Genomic DNA, 23,659 nt, shown 5'->3' on the forward strand with positions numbered 1-23,659 from the left:
GCATAAGAAGCCTCGTAAAACAGAAGCGCGCGTTCTCACTTGCAACATCATGCGAAAGCTTATGCCTGTACTGAATTCTATACTGCGATATTTATCTGTAGATGGCTGTTAAACACAGATGAAACTAGTTTCTTTGAACATAAAGACAGTGGTTGTCGTCAGGTATAATAAAACACTATCACGAACTGAGCAACGTTACTTTCAAACTTAATTGAAAGCAATTTAATCGATTTGCTTTTTTTTAATGAAAAGGAATTTTGTTACCTGTTTCGTATGGTCTTTATTGCCCTTAAAATGTTAGTCTTTTCAGTAATAACGTTAGTGTTGCACTCGGCGCTTTAAATAAGAAGCGATACCCGAAAAAAACTGAGTCTCTTGAATCGTTAATTGTCGTATAAAATTACGTAGCTTAATTTTCGCAATAATAAGGGAGGATGGTACTTCATGACCACCTTATGAAAATATTATCTATTCTGAAACTTTGTTTTCATATTCTGAAAAAAAAAGTTTTTAATGAATTCTACCAGATTCTACAAAAGTTTTAAATGTTTCAGTTAAATATAACCCAAAAATTTAAGTCTCAGTAGTAGATGTCATTTTGCCCAGTGGATGCCTTATTCAGTGTTCCCAAGTTCAGGCCTTCCTTACACATCAATATCTCCGTAAAAAGTATGTTGAGTTTAAAAGTCAACAACAATGAAATATGCATTTTTATATACTGTTTGTGATGGACGTAAAGTCGTACGTATTACACGATATCGAACGAGCGTTGATTTTGCTAAGTGTGTGTTAAAGAAATTTTGAGGTTCTGGACAATTCCTCCCCTCCCTTGGTAATGCGCGTAATGGAAATGTCTTGGTACGGCTAGTGTTAAGTGATGTCCATGACGCAGTTTCGCCCACACGTACTTCGAGCAATGTTTTCGTTAACATAAGTGAGAGGCAGCAGCGAGAGCCAGTTCCGGCGAGTTCAGGGCTGCGAGCGGTGTTGCCGGCCTATATTGATTTCTGCGCGAGCGCGCATGCGCGGACCCTGTGCTGCCCGAATGTACCGACCGTTCACCGAGGCGCTCCGCTCTCTCCTTTCTGTCAATTCGTGGGAATAGGATTTTGGCTACGGTTCGCGGCGTGTTGCCTGTCTTTGGCAGCACAGGGGCAAGTGATTGCAGAGATACTGTCTGGATGCCTGAAGAAATTAAATTCGTACAGTATTTTGTCAAACGAGATTATAGGGGCATACAACCTTTTTAATATAGGAATCTGATTCTATTGGTCGTAGCCTGTCCATAAAAATCATACAGTTCTATCACAGAAACGTTGGGACAGCAAACAGCAGAAATTCGATAACTTGATCCTTCTTTGAATGACCATCAACCAATGAACGTTTGCGATCATGCTTTCCATAACATCTCAGTTTTTTGCGGTATTCGTCAGCGACTAAATAATACGTAGCCCAATTTATTGCCTCGTGTTTCACAGCCAAGGCGTTCTCTTTCTTTCAGCTCTGCTTTGTTTCGGTTTCTCTTCTGCCTACAGTTACCAGCTACAAGAATCAATGTTTTTCGTTTCGCATGATATGCTCTAAACATGCAGTCTTTTCTTAATTGTGCTGCCGCGTCTTTGTCTCTGCTAACACTCATAGACTTCATTTGTCAGTCTCATAGTTCTCAGTATCTTTAAGTACCCTGCAGTACACCCACATCTCGAAAACTTCGATTCTTTTCTTTAATGTCCATCTTGCACATCGCAGAGAAGTAGTGAGCAAACGTAACATTTAACATTCCTTAGTACACGTCAAGCTCAGATAAAAACTTTTTTTTAAATTTTATTAATGATGTCCTTAGAGATTGCCGGTGCAGAATTTTACTTTGTCATATATATAAATACTCACCGCCTCTTTGTACGGAAAGTACAGTGAATGTTCTGTTCGAATTTTGAAACAAAATTTTCAGCAGTTTGTGGCACAAGCCACATGTGGCGTTCTCCGCACCCAATTTTACTTACTATGAAAGGCGGTCCAGTAAACTTATTTAACGATTACTGTCGATTCTTGTTTTATGCTGTGGTAGCTCAACCTCTTCCATTTTCCCTTTCCGATCCGTCTCCTTTTATTAATAATTTTGGAATAAGGTTCATAATAATCCGAGCTAAAATTGGAAGGTGGAGTTTGGCTTATAGGCTCTTTTATTCCAATGGGGCGAACAACTGCTAGAATGGTCGTACATAAGAATCCCCAGGAAATATAAATTTACCGGCACAAAACTCATTATTGGGGTTTTAAATATGCATCTGACTCTGATGGTAAAATTCCGCCACTCCGGGCATGGTTCAACATAAGAATGCTAAGTGACAGTGTGTGGAATAATGATTATCTTAGGTCCACGTGGCAGTAAAAGAAACTGCAGACACTGAAGTCCAGTGAAAATAATTTCACTTCACGTTTACTCAGTTTACAAAAGAAAATCAAGAGTTGCTGAGAGCAAATAAAATTATTTATTCATTAAAGAAATGTTCAGGCACCGCGTTTCACAGTGATTGATTGCTAACTTTAAAAAGAATCAGTTAATATTAATTGCAATAGCTCTAGCTTCTCGCCATCATGTATCACAGTCAGTATATTACTGATACAATACAAAGAGTACCGAATACATTGTATAAAATTTGTCTTATTAGACGCTGTAACGGCGAGTTCTGGTCTCTACGCTATTTGGCCGTTGCCTGCGCCTACACCTCATGTTCTTTAATTTCCCGGACACTGAATTACTCGGAACTCATTGCTTGGTAATGCAATGAGTAGATACATAGTGTGGGCAGATTTATTTCAAAAACATTAATAAGATCTTGCCCTATTTGACCCACTTCTGGAATCACGCAGCAGCAATTTGAAGGGAATATTTTTCCTCGCTTATAAGTTTGAAATCAATATTTTACCGAGCAATAAAAAAGCGTATTTATCTGAGTCGTTACATCCGTCCCCACATAACAGAAGCAAATCGAGCTGAATTTGCCGAATCTATGGAACAAGCTAATAAGTTGGTTGATTGTCAACGGTGGGGAAAAACAGAGATAAATAGTTCTAGACACATGGGCGTGGGTGGTGAGAAAAAGAGAGAAACAGCCCTACACATAAAGGGACTGCTGGGCTGCATTGAAACAGCTGGATGTCTCTACGAAATACCTAGGCTCTCCTTCTGGGCCACCGCTCTCCAACGCTAGATATCTTAACACGTTTTTAAACGTAAGAAATCTACTTACCTTACCTTATCATATCATATATAATGTCTCTGTAACCTTTTACCTAAGTGAAAACCTTCCTTTGGCATGTAGTGCTTTTATACATGACAACTGAAATCCAGAGGGGGCCTTATATTACTACTTAATAATAATTGCGACATCAGAAACATCAAATTCGGTCATTCTCTGTCACCACTTATAAGCCAGTGTAGTAAAATAAAGTATTAAAACACCATAAATATATTTATATATTTTTCTAAACAGTCAGTCTTAAGCTACTCCCCACTAAAGTAAATAAACTACTCTGTGTATCAGGGAACTTCAGAAAGTAATTCACACATTATTATGGCAGGTCAAGTAACTTTCAACATAGTCATCAGCTAGCTGTAAACAGCCAGCGCAACGTTCTACTAATCTTTCAGTTCTTCGACAACGGATATTGGCTCCTTGGTCACGGAGCCACCCGAGAACCGCTGAGTTAATGCTTTTGTCGTTGGGAAACATCTTCCCTCCTCAGGTATTGTTTCAACTTGCCCACAAGAACTGTACCGTCCCGCATACTTCAGAGTATGTTTCCAGCTGCTGCACCATTTCACTCCCATGTATACCACAGCAGAAACGTCTCTACAGGAAATGCGGAACACTCATCTTACACTCTTGTTGAGCAGTGGTCTTACCGTGGACTACCTATGTAACTTACCTTATTATATATAAATATATACACACATCAAAAAAAGTTTTGCATCACCCCAGTTCCCAGAACGCCTGAAGATAGATGGTGACTGTGGATATTGTATCACAGACACAGTCTCTTTGACTGTTCAGAGATGTCACTAAATCCGCCCAAAGATGTAAACCACTATATATGAGCAGCGCCTCTTAGACGGAGGGGGTCCGACAGCCGACCAGTTCCAGTCATTCCACCAGGAAGGAGGTACACGGCTCGTGTTGTCTTGTAGTTCAGTTAAGCCTAGGCGGTCAATACCGCGGGTCAATCGCGTCCGCATTGCTACTTTGTGCCAGCAAGGGCTCTCAATGAGGGAAGTGTCCAGGCGTCTCGGAGTGAACTAAATCTATGTTTTTCGGACACGGAGGAGATTAGAGCGGCAGCAGGTGTCTATAACATGCTTCGCTCAGGCCGCCCAAGAGCTACTACTGTCGTGGATGACCGCTACCTACGGATTATGACTCGGAGGAACCCTGACAGCAACGCCACCATATTGAATAATGCTTTTCGTGAAGCCACAGGACGTCATATTAAGACTCCGACACCATGCAACGCGTTACAGATGGGCCCAACATCATGCCGAATGAACCGCTCAGGATTGGCATCACGTTCTCTTCACCGATGAGTGTCGCATATGCCTTCCAACCAGACAATCGCCGGAGACGTGTTTGAAAACAACCCGATCAGGTTGAACGCCTTATGCACACTGTCCAGCGAGTGCAGCAAGGTGGAGGTTCCCTGATGGTTTGGGGTGGCATTATGTGGGGCCGACATACGCCGCTGGTGGCCATGGAAGACGCCGTAAAGGCTGTATGATACGTCAGTGCCGTCCTCCTACCGATTATGCAACCCTATGTGCAGCATGTTGGCGTGGCATTCGTCTTCATGGACGACAATTCGCACATCTTGTGAATGACTTCTTTCAGGATAACGACATCGCTTAACTAGTGTCCAGCATGTTCTCCAGATGTGAACCCTATCGAACATATCTGGGATAGATTGAAAAGGGCTGTTTATGTACGACATAACACACCAACCACTTTGAGGGATCAACGCCGAATCGCCGTTGAGGAGTGGGACAATCTGGACCAACAGTACCTTGATGAACTTGTGGATCGTATGCCACGATGAATACAGGCGTGCATCAGTGCAAGAGGACGTGCTACTGGGTATTGGAGGTACCGGTGTCTACAGCGATCTGGACCACCACCTTTGAAGGTCTCGCCGTATGGTGGTACAACATGCAATGTGTGGTTTTCATGAGCAATAAAAAGGTCGGAAATGATTTTTATGTTGATCACTATTTCAATTTTCTGTACAGGTTCCGGAACTCCCGGAACCGAGGTGATGCAAAATTTTTTTGATGTATGTATAATGAATATCCTTCCTATCCACGTCACTCCAAACATAGCTCGGCTACCCACAATGACCATTGCCCATAAAAATGGTTTGAAAATATTTATATTCATTTTCGTCTATTCTTTAAGAATCTCTCTTGCTACTGTTGAATGGTTTTATATATATATTTCTCAAGATTGCGTAGCATCAATATCGACAGTGTATCCATCCATACTAATCTATTCCAATTCATTCGTATTTATGAGCCAGTTCTACCAAAACCAGCTGCGAGGTGCGCTCAAAATTCACGATTACACCTAAGCAGAGCTTCTGATTTTGTATACTTCTCTGTTGTTCTGTATCAGCGATAATATTGGAACGGGTTCAAGCTGCTGTTGCTGCTACTGCAGTTAATTACCCTAATCATGAAGATAAGTACTTTTAACACCGTTATTCTCGTTAATTAAATAAAAAACATTAATGAAATAATGTATTAATAAATAGTTCTCCAACTAATAAACTGTCTTTCCCAGTTCCATCATTGGTACATTAAGGAACACAGTATACGTAACGTTCATGGTGCCCTCCATACATACAAACAATTGCTGCCTCCACTCGGGTCTGGATAGTAGACAATTAATGACTCTTGCTCCACAGTTATCGTCAGTTAATATACTTCTCTCTCTATTACGTGTAGTTGTTCTAACTAGTTCTAGACCTCTGACCTTGAGTCATAAATGCACATTGTGGGACATAATAATCCACGACAAATGTGATAACGTTATTTCGTTGGTTCTCGTCACCTCAGATTTTCCTACACTTAAACTATTAGATTTGCTAGGCACAGATTTTTGTGTGTTGTCTTCCAAGAGCTTTTTTTTACCACAGAGGTATTTCCTGGAACCAGTTGGAGCTTTCTCACCTCCCGATCCACAACAACCACTTCTACTGAACTACGCCTTATTTTCTAATGATGTTTCCTCCACTTCAAATTCGTCACTGTGACCTCCCTGGCGCTTTGATAAAATTGAGCTTTCTTCCATTTCCGTGTTATCTGTAGGTTACTATTTTAAATTAACCCTCGCAATACTGAGAAGTGGTACTTGATGCCCAATTTGTGAAAACATTGTAATCTAGTCATGTACTTCGATTTTTAAACTTTTGAAAAGTATTTATTTTTATAGGTTTCGTATACTAGAATCCTTAGTTTTGAATTTCCAGTTAAATGTAACACAAAAATTTGAGTCTTAATAGTAAATGTTACATTTGAAACGAATGCCATCTGTTTGAAAATTGAGGGCCCTTCTTACACATCTACATATCTTTAAAAGCTACTTTGTGAATGAAACGTAAGGATAACGAAATCTGGATTTTTTTTAAAAATGTGGTTTTAAAGTACCCCTTCTCCCTGTGTATTCACAATGGAAAATGCATCGGTACTGATAGGACATTTTCAGATTCAGGATCTTCTTATTCATCAATACATATTTAAAAACTATGTTGCTACTAGAAGTTCACAACAATGAACGATTTATTTTTTATTTTGTTTGTGGCGGCCATAAAGTACCTCCTTCCTGGTGTTACGCGTTATGGAAAGTACGTTGGTATTGTTAGGGTTAACATCACTCAATTTATTGTACTCTGCTGCACCGCCATTGTGCAGCCACCGCCTTGGTCAGGCACGGTCAGGAACGTGAACGCCGCTGTACCTACTAGACGCAGGTGCCGAACCTGCGCCCCCTGGTTGCGAAGCCGTCGAAACTTCAGATAGTGAGAGCATAGTCCACCGGTCGTCTGCGACGGGTTTCAGTGGTTCGCCTCGACAAATTAAAGAGGCAATATAGTGCCTCTTCCTGATCGGTTCAAGACCCACCAGATTGTGGTAGGCCCTGGCGACAACACGAAAACCCTCGTGTCGCCACGTTACTTTCAGTATGTCAATAAATCTCACAGCCAGCCAGCTCCGAACACGTAACTGTTGTGCCGCCCGTGTCCATCTCGGAAGTATCTGCCATCGATCACCCGGCAGCCGTCGGCGTGTTCATTCACGATATTCACCAGGCATCTCAGCAGTTGTACACATGTATTGAGAGATGAGCAATAATCTCGCAACTCTTCGTGCGACTCTTGCTCGCCGTACCGCATCAAAATCCTGAATCTTCACCGACTAAAACTCCCTTCCTAACTCAGAAATAGCCCAGTCACTTGGTAGACGCCAGTGTGGCGAGTCCATTTTCTAACAAGTTCGCCTGAGAGCAGGAATTTGAAGACTTTTCTACAGCCTGGACCATAAACATTATGCCTGAGGCCCTAGAATGCGCATCTAACTAAGATAAATTTCGCTACGCCGAGCGTAGTTCTACACAAAGAATACTGCGTACTGAATGACAAAATATGGAATAAATTATTGCCTCTACTCCAGGTAGCAATAAATGAACAATGAGAACTAATAAAACTGTGTTCCTTGAAAAAACACACACATCTACCCTCGCAGTAACTGTTTGCTAAATATCTTTAAATACGTCGATATTAGCTCGATAGTCTTAGCTTAGTTGACGTGAAACATTTTCTTTTTTAAAAATATTAATAAAAGCATTTTGCGCCATTCGCTACACTTCTTCCATCATTTAGCAATAATTTGAAATTAATATTTTGCTAGGGAATTAAAAAATGTAAGTAACTGGTTTGGCACCAGACTTTAGAGAAATATCTATTTTATTCGGAGTTCTTGACAGGAATACTATACCAGACTTTAGAGAAATATCTATTTTATTCGGAGTTCTTGACAGGAATACTATAATTATAGAGTTGTCTGTACCAAATTTGAATAATTGTGCGGAATTTCGCCAAGAAAGCAGTAGCAGCGGAGAAAATTTTGATCTCAAAAAAATGCGAAAAAAATATTCCTTTTTTCCAAAAATTAAAAGTTTCACGAATATGGTTTTCTTCGCGAAATTCTGCATATAACTATTCAGATTTTGTACAGAGAACTCTGGAACCATAGAATATCCGTCAGGAGCACTTAAAAACTTTTTCTTTCGTTTTGGTCGAGAGAGGCTGGTGGTGGTGGTGGTGGTGGTGGTGGTGGTGGTGAGGGAAAGAATCAGTATCGCTAAATATAGCAGTCGTGTCTCAGAGTATTTAGTTTTTCAGCTGTGTTATTTATGGCCTTGGTCTAGTCGCAACTGAAATGTAGGGGCCGTTGTAAGCCAGTTGAGGCGGTTTGGATTGTGTGCGTCTGATACTGACGCCCTTGTCGACAGCTTCATACGCAAGGGGCACCCATGCTCAATACAAACTCCATACGTGCCTCATTGGTTGTCTGATTCGCTACGGCGTAAAATCTGTTCGCTCGCTTGTGTTTCTTGCGATGAGAGTAACTGAAATACGTGAATAGTGCAGATTATACTGGAGTACCGCTGAAGTGTGCGGATCACGTATCACGTACTTCCTGGTGTCGAAGAAAAGACTGCAGAGACAAATTGGAATGTCTACAATGGATTGTTAACAGGTTTCACGAGTGAAGAAATGTACAGCGTAGTTGTGGTGAATATTCCTAATTGTTTAAACAGATGCCTGCAAGATGTACGAGAGTGAACTCTAATTGTAAATCTAATTATTTTCATTTTTGCATTGAATATTTTTTGTCAAATTGAGGACTTACCTCAATAGGACATCACTGAAAGTCAATATATGCAAAACATTAACATTACTGTCTACTATATCCCTAAAATTAAAAATTATTCTTATGGCAAAAGTAGCTGAATTTAAACATTTTTGGAACATTTTCACTATGTTTTCATTAATACGAAAAGCTAAGAACTTGGAACATTTTACCCTGTTCTCTTCTTAAAAAAAACCTTCTACGGTTGTTTATTTTTCCCCCCTCTCTGAAGTTTAATAACTAGCTCTGCTCAAATGGGCTAGCTTTATAATTTTAACGAAAACATCATTCATTATTTTCCCTGTGGGTGCTTCCTGTTCAATGATGCATCAAGCCGGTTAAGGATATACATTTCCTCCCGATTAACATAAAGTAGGAATAATTATAATGCGTCTGTGATCAACCACTTGAGGAATGCGCTTCATCATTTGTCCCCATGAAGATATGACGTTCATGTTTCCATTACTCAAACATCGTAGTGTAAATTTCTGCCTCCTGTTTCTCAAGTACACACTAAAACTAGGCATGTGCTGAACCGTGAAAATATAAGGCAAATAGCCAGCACCAAGACATACAAGCGGTGGACTTCGCCTTGGACTGCCCGTAAGTGGAATGGAACCCAAATATGATACAATAAACTTCTTTCTACCAAACATTCATGACTATGAGTATGGATGCTTATAAACACGTTTCTTCAGAGCACAAAATAAATTTTAGATATCTGAGATTAGCCTTTTTCGATAATCTTTGACACCGGGTATATTTATATCGAACAAAATGTATAGAAACGAATATTGTGTCCAGAATGCTCATCAAAGTTTCTGTGGTTGACGTTGATAAGAGATGACATTGAAGGGAAACATTTCGAAGGCAGAAGCCCTTGATTTCATAGAGGCGAGCTGAAAACGACACGAATTTCGAAAATACCACCACATAAATGACAGTTACCTTTTTAACACTATAGAGCGGAAGCCCATTGTATTGAGTAATGTGTGGTTTTTGCGGACGATGCCACGTCAGTTTTCAGAAGCGTAATTGGAAACACCTGTTCCCAAGGACCTACACTACGCACCATTCTGTTCTTACTGGACACCGTATAGAGAATTGAGGAAGATGTACATGCAGATCTCAGGCAGCAAATTATAAACTTACACTGTATTATTACAGTAGATTATTCTACAGTCGAAGTGCTGGTCAGCTATACAGCACCCCACACTCCATGAAACACATGGTACTTTCGTGCTGTCAGTGTGTCTTAATGATATTTCAAGCACTTGAAGAGATTTGTTTCACTTTGAAACAAATTATTTGGACAACGAAATGGAAAAAGAAAAACGCAGTTTAGCGCATAGGATTTTCTCCTTATAATATAATTTATTGAACTCCGTTTACTGATAAAACTAAAGGACGCAGTCGTACTGTCATATGTCACTGACCCTCTTTATTAATAAAATATTGGCTGCGTTATGGTAGCAGACTCGTTCAATTTCATTGAGTGTTGGCCTGTAATTGAAAGTGAGAACTACATCGGTATTAAAACGCAGAAGTCGTTGACAAATCTTTGAAAATGGTGTGTGTTTTCTAATAGGAATGTAAGAGTTGTTATACGAACATCCACGTTGTCATGAAGCGAACTTTCCTCAACTGTGCCATTTTGCCTTCGTAGTTCGCAAATGCGCAATTCTCATTCATCATTCATTCTCCGGTGTGGAGCGATTCGATTCAGCAATATTTCTATTTTTAAAATAAAAATATGTAGTGAATGTGTGATTATGCGTTCGAGGACTTGTATGCAGGACGTGGACGTATGCCTTTGCCCTCCATCAGGAACTGCTCAAACAGCACGTCGATCCGCGCAGTGTAGCGGACGCCAGAGCCATCTATTAAGCAGAGACGTAAGCATGAACTGTAGACGCTCCTTCATGACGATGAGGTAATGGCCCAATAAACGCGTCTTAACTTTAAATTGAGGTGTAAGAGAGTACCTTTTCAGTGTATGGCCATGCGAAGCTGCTAATACCGAAGACTGCAAATGACCCTAATTCGCCAAAAAAACAAAATTAAGTTTTCCACATGATGAATTTGAAGGAAATTCATGTTTGAAAGCAGGAACTTAAAAAGCGCCTGGCGACCTTTATTTGGTGCAGAATTGAGTACCACCCACTTATTCGCTTCCCCCTCTTTTGTACTAGCTTATACTATCACACTATGTGTTCCGGGTAGAAAATATGAAAGAAATCTATACCAAAACTACTACTTCGCTATTGGAGACACTTCACCTTCTCTCCCTTAGTTTTTCTCCTCGTTCGAAAACAATCCCGTAATGTGAGTACGTGTTAGAATTTGCTACTGGTTTACTATGTATGCCAAATTTATTAACATATTAATCCCCTTGCTACAACCGTTCTTCAGGCTGTACACATAGCTACGGTACATATTGCAGGCGAGCTATGCATAATGTTGCAGCATACGAAATTTTGCATGATAAGGCAGTAGTCAATTATTGGAAACACTGACAATTGTTTACACAGCGAGAAGCAGTAAAAGCACATGAAAGCAGTTTACACAGCGAGAAACAATAAAACTACATTAATGATTAACAAACACTGTTTATTAAGGAGGTATTATTGTTTCCATGAATGAAAGATCTTCCATGATGTTGCTGCAAAAGTGGGGTGGACGAGGAGGAGGAGTGAGTTGGCTGTGTGTTTCACAGACCAGTAGCACAATTTTTTGTGTGGAGCAGCCATTTTGTAAACTGTGCATGAAAGATTTGTTTATAAGTATTGGATTCATACTGGCCATTTCCTAATAACTTCTATTACATGTAACCTGCTTTAGTAAACATTTTATTCTTAGTCACTACACATGTTAAAGTCAAACACAAATTTAATATTGAAGTAGACAGCTTTTTAGTATTCTAAATGTACTGTAAGTGTATTGTTAAACATTCATTTATGGTATAGGAGCTTTTGTCGAGAAGAAATAATTCCAAAATACGCTGAAAATTCACTTTGCTATCTGTCAGACATTTTTATGTTTTTGGGGAGGTGACTAAAGATTTATGCCGCAGCGTAGTGGATCCTTTCTGAGCTTAACTAATGAGTGATACAGATTTTTTTTTTCTTTTTAATGTTGTAACTATGGACATACCTTTGCAAACTGTGGTGGATTATTGATGATATTTTTCATTATCGAGTAAGTATGTTAATTTTTTTTTAGATAAAATGGCCAACTCCTTGAAGAGAGCACATACAAGATAACTTTAATTGAATATCATATATTGTTCCTCCTGCTCACCATTGTGAAATCATTACTTTCTTCCCAATTGATGAGTTACCCCAGACAATTACGCCATAAGACATTAATGAGTAGAAATATGCAGAGTGTAAAGTGGTTTAATTATTCATTTCCAAAACCGTCAGTTATGTGTAGAGCAACCATTGCTGGACTGGACTGTTTGAGAAGCTCAATAACAAATTTTTTCATGTACATTTCATCATCATAGTGTGTACCAAAAAATTATAACTTTCTACATGATCCACACTGACTCCTGTTCACATGCTTCATTTGTTATTGAATTATTGTTTGTTATGTTAGGATGCATATGTTTTTTTTTTTTTTTTTTTTTTTTTTTTTTTTTTTTTTTTTTTTTTTTCCCTTCAAAATTGAGAATCCATTTCTCTTAATGTCTTCATTATAGTGCAAAACATTCTAATACTACTGTGATATTCCAAATAACATCTGAAATTTTTTGTGGCTTACCAGACATCACCGATTGAAGCACACATTAACGCATTCACAAGTTTATGGAGTGGAATTGTGACTAGCTTTCTGTCACTGTCTGTTTAGTTAAGTCAGTGGTGAACACAAAAAATAAATTTTAAGAGTGAATCTTCCACTTTGCCTGCATTATCAGCGGGGATATTTCTTTGGAAAAGGTTTTTCTTTAATGACATACCAATAGCATTTTGCTTGTTGCGAGTTAAATTCAGAACTCTTTTAATAACACTTTGTTTTTGGAAGTGCACTCTGCAGAATACCTTGCTTTATTCAGCATTGTACAGGTACATCTACATGCATACTGCATAAACCAACATACGGTGCGTGGGGAAGGGTACCCTGTACCACTAATAGTCGTTTCTTTTACTGTTCCACTCCCAAATAAAGCGGGGGAGAAACAACTGTCTACATGCCTCTGTATGAGCCTTATCTTTGTGGTCCTTACCCACAATGTATGTTGGCAGCAGTAGAATCATTCAGCAGTCAACTTTCAGTCCCGGTTCCATAAATTTTCTCAATAATGTTTCTTGAAAAGAACATCGCCTTGACTCCAGGGATTCCCATTTGAGTTCCCGAAGCAGCTCTGTAACACACAACTTCCATATTGTTCTACCAGTAACAAATTTAGCAGCCTGCCTCTGAATTGCTTCAATGTCTTCCTTCCATCTGACCTGGTACAGATCCCAAACACTCAAGCAGTACTCAAAAATAGGTCATACCAGTATCCTATATGCAGTCTCATTTACAGGTGAACCACTCTTTCCTAAAATTCTCCCAATAAACTGAAGTTGACAATTTGCCTTCCCTATCGCCGTTCTCACATGCTTGTTCAATCTCGTATTGCTCTGCAGTGTTACACCCAGAGATTTAAATGACTTGACTGTGTCAGGCAGGACAGTAATATTGTATCTGAACATTACAGGTTTGATCTTCCTATTTGTCTCTATAAACTTACATTTTTCCACATTTAGGGCTAGGTGCCATTCATCACACCAACTGGAGATTTTGTCTAAGTCGTCTTGTATTTTCCCCACAGTCACTCAATTTTGACACCTTACCATACGGCAGGGCATCATCAGCAAACAGCAGCAGATTGCTGCCCGCCATGTCCACCGAATCATTTGTGTGTAGAGAACAGCAGTCCTATCCCAATTCCCTGGGGCACCACTGACGATACCCTTGTCTGTGACAAACACTTGACGTCGACGATAACATAATGGATTCTATTACTTAAGAAGTCTTCAAGCCATTCTACCTTTGCTAATAGCCTGCAGTGGGGCATCACATCAAATGCTTTCTGGAAACCTAGAAATATGAAATCTGCTTGTTGCCCTTCGTCTGTAGTTAGCAGTATATCAAGTGAGAAAAGGGCAAGCTGAGTTTTGAACAACTGATGCTTTTTGGAACCATGCTGATTCATGGACATAAGCTTTGCAGTCTCAAGCCCGTCATGGGTGCTTATTACGGTGTTGGCCATATGGGAGTCTGTCCAATGGTCAAATGACAGTGTAAGATTCCCCTGTGTGAATGATTTATTGAATGTGAAATTTAAAACTTTGGCTTCTGTTTTGCTATCATGGCTAACATTTCTTACTGCAGTTTGTACTGGGAACTTCTCAGAATTTTCAGTCATCTGAGAAAACTAAAATTATGAGACTGAGTGGCTGATGAGTACTTCCTTCAACAGGAGTCTACATTCTGATTCATCCTTTGCAGCACGAATTACGTTGATTCTGGTCCTACTCTGTATCTCCATGGCTAGGACACACATTCCTAACCCCCCTTGCAGTTATTTATGATAAAAAAGCTGTTCCCTCTCATGTTTCTAATATGGATCACATCTTTTTCAGTGCCGAGATTTTGTGAAAGCAGGTGCTCAGCAAGGTCTCACACCCTCAGATGTAATACAGGCAGCAGACATTACCTTTTCTTGTGTTGCTGATCCACAAGCAGCTAAAGATGTAAGTATGAAAGTAGTCTCAAATTTCTTGGACCTGCACACAACACTCAAATTTTACATTGAGCCCAGTCTCATTCAGGTTGACCATATTGTCTTCTTTCCCCAGTGGATATTGTCATACAGTGGTACCTTGTAGAGTTGTCTGTTAAATAAAGTGAATTTTTTATGAACTCATTTAACCAAAAGATGTTGAATTTAAAACTGCTAGCACCTGGAGAATGAGAATTTAAACATCATAAATGTGAATGTCTCAAACCTATTTTTATAATCTGACCAATCTAAGAACTAAAAGAATGTTACCTAATTGTATCATTATTATCATCACTGTTTCAAACAGTAATGTGGTCTTGATTTGTTATGTTACAGATGGTTTTTGGCAATTGTGGAGTCCTGGTAGAAATTACTACAGAAAAAGGTTATGTGGAAATGACTGGAATTGATGCCGAGACATCACAGGACATAGCAGAGGTGAGATGAGTATTAATGTCATCCTTATATATTTACTTTAATCTGAAAATATGGAAGACTCATGCAACTTGTGTCTTACCATGTAATACTGTTGTTTCAAAAATGTGAAGTTATACACAAAACAGTACACACATATCTGAAACTGCTTTTTTTATTTATTTTTTATTTATTTTTTTGAGGTGCTTCTCTCTCTCTCTCTCTCTCTCTCTCTCTCTCTCTCTCTCTCTCTCTCTAGCTTCTTAGGAGATGCACATTGTAGTATGATGCCGGAAACCCGCTCTCACAAATGCATGGTATCACAAGTAGTGAACATAAGTTCCAGGTTGTGATGTGTTGAATTTTAGAGAGTAAATAAATATCTGGTAGCAGTGTTACAGTTAACATGTCACCATATGGACTTCGTATATGAATGAAACATGTAGACTTGTATAGGTAAACAGAGGCTATTCCTGTGAAAAAAAGTCAGTGTTTTTACAAACATGAGTGTGTTGTATATTTACTGGATAATAGAATGATGCACTTGAATGAATTCATCATTGCTGTATGGGGTATTAAACAAACTGCAGCTGCACAGAGTAGATATAGTACCTTGCAATTTTGTATTATTATTTGTTGCAACTCCAATTACCAGTGTCGAAAAAGAGGGTAATAATAAAATGTAGGGTATTTTTACACACACACACACACACACACACACACACACACACACACACACACACACACACACACACACACACACTGTATTGGAGATACTAATGTAGTTGACTTTCTTTACACCTAGAGGTACATTTAAAGTTCCATTTCATTAGCTTTTGAAAGTGATATCTTGAATGTGGCCTGACCACAGATGATCTCTCCTCAAAGAGTTGAGACGGTCGGGGAACTGTTCACGCAAGTGTGTCATTGATATTAGTGCCGTATGAGCCATGGCCGTCTTGTTGGAACCAGACATCCCCCACACCCGTTTCTTCAATTTGGGAAAGAAGGAACTCCTCAATCATCTGTACAGAACGCTCATCTGAACGTAACACTCAGAAGTGATCATAAGAGCCCAATTGTTCTCTTCGAAAAACCGTGGGCCAGTAATGCCAATTTTGGATGAGGCACCCCAAGCAGTCACACATTCTACATGTAGGAACTACTTGTGAAGTTCTTTTAGGTTCGTACCACTTCAGTGTCGCATGTTTTGGTTATTAAAGCATCCAGACAAATGAAAACGTGCCTCATTACTGAAGAGGCAGGTTTTCGAATGAAAAAAAATTGCATGGATTAAGTGTGTGCACCAATGCCAGTTTGTATGGATGAAATTTCAAGTCTTCATGAAGAATTCATCTTGCTGTGCAGTCAGAAATTGCAAGAATGGCTGCGTGTGTCGAGTTGACAGCCTTTAGATTTGTGCGATTTATCGTGTATCCAAAATTTATTGGATTTCTTTTAGTATACATGTGGATGACCTCGCACTTTTCTTCGTTTAGTACCAATTGCCACTTTTCTCACCATACAGAAATTCTCTCTAGACCATTTTGTAATTGGAATTGATCATCTGATGATTTTACTAGACGGTAAATTACAGTGTCATCTGCATACAGTCTAAGGGGGCTGCTCAGATTATCACTTAGATTATTTATGTAAATCAGGAACATCAGAGGACCTATGACACTACCTTGAAGAACGCCAGATATCACTTCTGTTCTACTCCATGATTTACCATCTATTTCTACGAACTGTAAACTCTCTGAGAGGAAATCACGAATCTAGTCACACAACTGAGACAATACTCTATATGCACACAATTTGATTAATAGTCGTTTGTGAGGAACAGTATCAAAAGCCTTCTGGAAATCTAGGAATATGGAATTGATCTGAGATCCCTTGGCGACAGCACTCCTTACTTCATGGGAATAAAGAGCTAGTTGTGTTGCGCAAGAATCAGATTTCCTGAATCTGTGTTGGTTATGTATAAATAAGCCATTTTCTTCTAGGTGATACATAATGTTCAAGTACAGTATATGCTCCAAAATCCTACTGCAAATTGAGGTCAATGATATGGGTCTGTAATTCAATGGGTTACTCCTATTCCTTACCTTGATTATTGGTGTGACCTGTTCTGCTTTCCAGTCTTTAGGAACAGACCTTTCGTCAAGTGAGTGGTTGTATATCATTGCTAAGAAAGGCGCTATTGTCTGGATTCTCTGAGAGGAACCTGATTGGTATACCATCTGGGACAGAAGACTTTTCTTTCTTCAGTAATTTGAGTTGTTTCGCAACACCTAAGATATCTACTTTTATGTCACTCCTGCTAACTGCTGTTTTGGTTTCAAATTCTGGAATATTTACTTCATCTTCTTTCGTGAAGGAATTATGGAAAATGGTATTTAGTTACTCCGCTTTAGTGGTATCATTTCCATCGCTATCAAGCAGTGACTGTATTGACTGTTTCTTGCCACTGGTATATTTTATATACGACCAGAATCTCTTTGGGTTTTCTACCATATTTTGAGACAATGTTCCATTGTAGAACCTATTAAAAAAATCTCGGATTGACGTCTGCACTAAATTTTGAGCTTCCGTGAAACTTGGCCAGTCTTGGGATATTGCATTCTTCTGAATTTGGAATGCTCTGTTCATTGCTTCTGCAACAGTGTTCTGATGTGTTTTGTGTACCATGGTGGATTAGTCCTGTCTCTTATTAACTTACACGGTATATCTATTGCTGTCGATACTGTATCTTTGAATTTGAGCCATATCTAGTCTACACTTACATAATTAGCTTGAAAGGAACGGAGACTCTCTCTCTTAGGAATGCATCAAGCAAATTTTTATCTGCTGTTTTAAGTAGATATATTTTGCATTTATTTTTGTGGTTTTGGTTGTTATGGTTTTGAGCCTACCTACAATGACCTTGTGTTCACTAATCCCTGTATCCATCATGACACTCTCTACTAGATCAGGATCACTTGTGGCTATGAGGTCAAGTGTGTTTTCGCAACCATTTACAATTTGTGTGGGCTCCTGAACTAATTATTCAAAGTAATTCCCAGAGAAAGCATTTAGTACACTTTCAGAAGATGTTTTCTGCCCACTATCGGCTTTGAACATTTATTTTCGCCAACAAATCGAGGGTAGATTGAAGTCTCCACCAATTATAACTGTATGAGTGGGGTACTTATTTGTAATGAGATTAAAGTTTTCTTTGAAGCGTTCAGCTATTATATCATCTGAGTTGGGGGGTCGATAGAAGGAGCCAACTGCTATTTTGGTACGACTGTGGAGTATAACCTCTACCCAGAGTAATTCGCAGGAACTATCTATTTCAACTTCGCTACAAGATAAACTACTACCAACAGACACAAGTGCACCAACACGTACTTTATTTAATCTATACTTTCTGAATTTCTGAACACGGTTTGCTCCTCTGTAAAAATTTCTGCAGAATTTATCTCCGGCTTTAGCCAGCTTTCTGTTCCTATAATGATTTCAACTTCAGTGCTTTCTATCAGCGCTTGAAGCTCTGGTACTTTTTCCAACACAGCTATGACAATTTACAACTAAAATACTGACTGTTGCTTGGTTGATTCTCGTCGTTTCTTTGCCCTGTACCCTTTGAGACTGGAGTCCTTTATGATCTTTCCCGAGACTGTCTAACCTAAAAAACCACCCAGTCCACGCCACACAGCCCCTGCTACCCGTGTAGCCACCTCCTGTGTGCAGTGGACACCAGACCTATTTAGCGGACCCAAAACCCCACCACCCTACGGCGCAAGTAGAGGAATCTGCAGCCTACATGGTCGCAGAACCGTCTGAGCCTCTGATTCAGACCCTTCACTCAGGTCTGTACCAAAGGTCCACAATCGGTTCTGTTGATGATGCTGCAGATAGTGAGCTCTGCCTTCATCTTGCTAGCAAGACTGGTAGCCTTCACGAACTCAGATAGCTGCTGGAAACCAGACAGAATCTCTTCCGATCCATAGCAACACATGTCATTAGTGCCGACATGAGCCACCACCTGCAGTTGGCTGCACCCTGTACCCTTCATTGCATCTGGACCCTTCCTACATCTTGGATGACTCCCCCCTGGTATGATCACAGAGTGCACATTGGCTATCTTCCAATCCTTAGCTGCCATATCCCTAAGGGGCTCCATCACCTGCCTAACATTGGAGCTTCCAATGACAAGCAATCCCACCCTCTGCGCTTGTCCGGGCCTCTCAAGAAGACTGGCCACTGCAGCAACAGATGAGGCTGCTCTTGCTGGCTTAGAAGTACTTTCAGCAGTGGACAGTATCTCAAACCTGTTATGGAGGTATAAGGGTACAGCCTTGTGGCCAGCACCAACTTTCGTGTTCCGCCCAGGGATTCGCAACCCCACCACGGTTCGCCAATCACCATCAGACAAGTGTCGACCGGCAGGGACATCCACATCTGAGGGCACAGTGGCATCAGAGATCCCAGGCGATGCTGCAGGCACCAGAGGCACCAAAGCACTCACCTCAGGTGTCCCAATCACACCGCGGCCCAGGGCAACAGCCTGGAGCCTGTTGACAATGGCCAACACGGCGTCGAGCTGTTTACGGATGGTGGCCAATTCCCCCTGAATCCGTACACAACAGGCGCAGTCCCTAACAATTTCTATTCCTCTCTTTTATCTCACAAGCCTTCAAAACAAACAGATGACTGATGACTAAGTGAATTTACACTATACAGGCACTAAAACGCGATGCTACAACTCTCAAATACTATAATATGCCCGAAATTTGTGAATTAAACTATGCAAGTACCCAAAAAAACGCAAATAAATTAATTGCTCGCCGCATAGAAGAGTTTCATCATGGCTAGCTCTCTCAAGGTTATCAGTAGCTCTAATGGAATGTCGTCTATTCACATGGCCTTGTTTTGACTCAAGTCTTTCATTGTTTTGTCAAAGTCTTCACACCATATCATATCTCCTTTCTCTTCTTACTCTATGCCCTCTTCCATTTCCATAATATCGTCCTCAAGTGCATCTCCCTTGTATCAACCCTCTATATTCTCCTTCCACCTTTCTGCTTTCCCTTCTTTGCTTAGAACTGGTTTTCTGTCTGAGCTCTTGATATTCATACAGGTGGTTTTCTTTTCTCCCAAGGTTTTTTTAATTTTCCTGTAGGCAATATATCTCTTACACCTAATGATATATGCTTCTACAGCCATACATTTGTCCTTTACATTCCTGCTTAGCCATTTTACACTTCATGTCATTCTAATTTTTTAGACGTTTGTATTCTCTTTCACCTGCTTCATACATTGTGTTTTTGTATTTTCTCCTGTTGTCGATTAAATTCAGTATCCCTTGCATTACCCAAGGATTTCTACTAGCCCTTGTCTTTTTGCCTACTTGACTGTCTGCTGCCTTCACTATTTCATCCCTTAAAGCTACCCATTCTTTTTCTATTGTATTCCTTTCTTCTGTTCTTGTCAAACGTTCACTCCCACTGAAATCCTTGACAACCTCTGGTTCTTTTAGTTTATCCATGTTTCATCTCCTTAAATTCCTGTCTTTTTGCAGTTTGTTTAGTTTTAAACTGCAGTTCATAACCAATCTATTGTGCTCAGAGTCCACATCTGCACCTGGAAATGTCTTGCATCTGAAAATGTTGTTCATAAATCTCTGTCTTGCCATTATATAATCAATCAATACACTTCCGGTGTCTCCAGGTCCCTTCCATGTGTATAACCTTCTCTCATGATTCTTAAACCAAATGCTAGCCATGATTAAATTATGCTCTATGCAAAATTCTACCATGCTGCTTCCTTTTTCATTCCTTTTCCCCAGTCCACATTCACCTACTACTTTTTCTTCTCTTCCTTTTCCTGCTGTAGACTTCCAGTCTCCCATGACTGTTAAATTTTTGACTCCCTTAACTATCTGAATAATTTCTTTTTAAGTCATAATACATTACCTCAGTCTCCTCCTCATCTGCAGAGCTAGTTGGCGTATAAGCATGTACTACTGTGGTGGGTGTGGCTTTGTGCCTATCTTGGCTACAATAATGCATTCACTATGCTGTTCATAGTAACTTATCCGTGTTCCTATTTTTTTACTCATTGTTAAACCTAGTCCTGCACTACTGTTATTTGATTTTGTATTTATAACCCAATATTCACCTGACCCTAAGTCCTCTTCTTCCTGACATAGAACTTCACTAATTCCCACTATATCTAACTTTAACCTATCCATTTCCTTTATTAAATTTTCTAACCTACCTGCCCGATTAAGGGATCTGAAATTCCACTCTCTGATCCGTAGAACACCAGTTTTGTTTCTCCTGATGATGACATCCTCCTGAGTTAGTCCCCATCAGGAGATCCAAATGGGGGACTGTTTTACCTACAGAATATTCTATCCAAGGGGATGCCATTATCATTTAACCTTACAGTAGAGTTGCATGCCCTCGAGAAAAATTATGGCTGTTGATTCCCCTTGCTTTCAGCCTCTAGCAGTACCAGCACAGCAAGGCCGTTTTGGTTTATGTTAGAAGGTCAGATCAGTCAGTCATCCAGACTGTTGCCCGTGTAACTACTGGAAAGGCTGCTGCCCCCCTCTTTCGGAGCACACGTTTGTCTGGCCTCTCAACATATACCCCTCCATTGTGGTTGCACCTATGGCATGGCTACCTGTAACACTGAGGCACGTGCAAATTCCTGGCATAAGTTGTCTTTATCTGTATCCACGTGGTGACTGTACCTGCATATATCAATAATTTTATTTTTGCAACAGTAAAATGTCAAAACGCAACAGGTAATGACAATATTAATGTGGTAATACTAAACTGTAGGAGCGTCTATAGAAAGATCCCAGAATGCTTTCATTAATAAACGGTCACAATACACACATAGTACTAGGGACAGAAAGTTGACTGAAACCAGAGGTAAACAGTAATGAAATTCTAAACTCAGATTGGAATGTATACCGCAGAAACAGGCTGGACAGTGTTTATAGCCATAAAAAGTGCAATAGTATCGAAGGAAATTGACGGAGATCCGAAATGTGAAATAATTTGGGTGAAGGTCACGGTTAAAGTGGGCTCAAACATGGTAATTGGATGCCTCTATAGGCCCCCTGGCTCAGCTGCTGTTGTAGCAGAACACCTGAATGAAAATTTGTAAAATATTTATAGTAGGTTTCCCGACCATGTTATAGTTTTGGGTGGAGATTTTAATTTACCACATATAGACTGGGAGACTCAAACAATTATGACAGGTGGCAGGAACAAAGAATCCAGTGGAGCTTTTTAAGTGCATTATCTGAAAACTGCCTTGAGCAGTTAAACAGAAAACCAAATCGTGGCGATAACATATTAGACCTTTTGGTGACAAACAGACCTGAACTATTTGAAACAGTTAACGCAGAACAGGGAATCAGCGATCATAAAGCAGTTACAGCATCAGTGATTTCAGCCGTAAATAGAAATATTAAAAACGATAGGAAGATTCTTCTGTTCAGCAGAAGTGACAAAAAGCAGATTTCAGAGTACTCGACTGCTCAGTACAAAAGTTTTATCTCAAGTACAGATATTGGTGAGGATCAGTGTACAAAGTTCAAAACCATCATACTATAAGCATTAGATGAGTATGTGCCAAGCTACATTGTAAGAGGGGGAAAAGAGCCACCGTAGTACAACAACCGAGTTAGAAAACTGCTACGGAAGTAAAGGGTACTTCACAGCAAACATAAACATAGCTAAAGCCTTGCAGACAAACAAAAATTATCAAAGCGAAATGTAGTGTGAGGAGGGCTATGCGAGAGGCGTTCCACGAATTCGAAGGTAAAGTTCTGTGTACTGACTTGGCAGAAAATCCTAAGAAATTTTGGTCTTGTGTCAAAGCGGTTGGTGGATCAAAACAAAATGTCCAGACACTCTGTGACCAAAACGGTACTGAAACAGGATGACAGACTAAAGGCCGAAATATCAAATGTCTTTTTCTCAGAGGAAGACTGCACTGTAGTTCCTTCTCTAGATTGTTGTACAGATGACAAAATGGTAGATATGAAAATACATGACAGAGGGGTAGACAAACAGTTAAAATCACTCAAAAGAGGAAAGGCCGCTGGACCTGATGTGATACCAGTTCGATTTTACACAGAGTACGCGAAAGAACATGCCCCCCTTCTGGCAGTGGTGTACCATAGGTCTCTAGAAGTGCATAGCGTTCCAAAAGATGGGAAAAGGGCACAGGTCATCCCCATTTACAAGAAGGGACGTCGAACAGGTGTGCAGAACTATAGACCTATATCTCTAATGTCAATCAGTTGTAGAATTTTGGAACACGCATTATGGTTATGTATAATGACTTTTCTGGCGACTAGAAATGTACTCTGTAGTAATCAACATGGGTTTCAAGAAACGCGATCGTGTGAAACCCAGCTCGTGCTATTCGTTCACAAGACTCAGAGGGCCATAGACACAGGTTCCCAAGTAGATGCTGTGTCTCTTGACTTCTGCAAGGCA

General features: G+C 40.0%; 1 protein-coding gene across 1 annotated transcript in view; it reads left to right on the plus strand.

Annotated features, from left to right (window-relative positions):
• The window catches only part of LOC126282156 (putative oxidoreductase GLYR1 homolog), a 242,411-nt gene that overhangs the window by 185,964 nt on the left and 32,788 nt on the right, over window positions 1-23,659 (plus strand). The window contains exons 8-9 of the mRNA XM_049981672.1: window positions 14,596-14,706; window positions 15,072-15,173. Coding sequence (XP_049837629.1) covers window positions 14,596-14,706; window positions 15,072-15,173 — 213 coding nt within the window. The remainder of the gene's footprint in view (window positions 1-14,595; window positions 14,707-15,071; window positions 15,174-23,659) is intronic.

This window comes from Schistocerca gregaria, chromosome 7, assembly GCF_023897955.1.
Source record: "Schistocerca gregaria isolate iqSchGreg1 chromosome 7, iqSchGreg1.2, whole genome shotgun sequence".
Classification (NCBI taxonomy): Eukaryota; Metazoa; Arthropoda; class Insecta; order Orthoptera; family Acrididae; genus Schistocerca; species Schistocerca gregaria.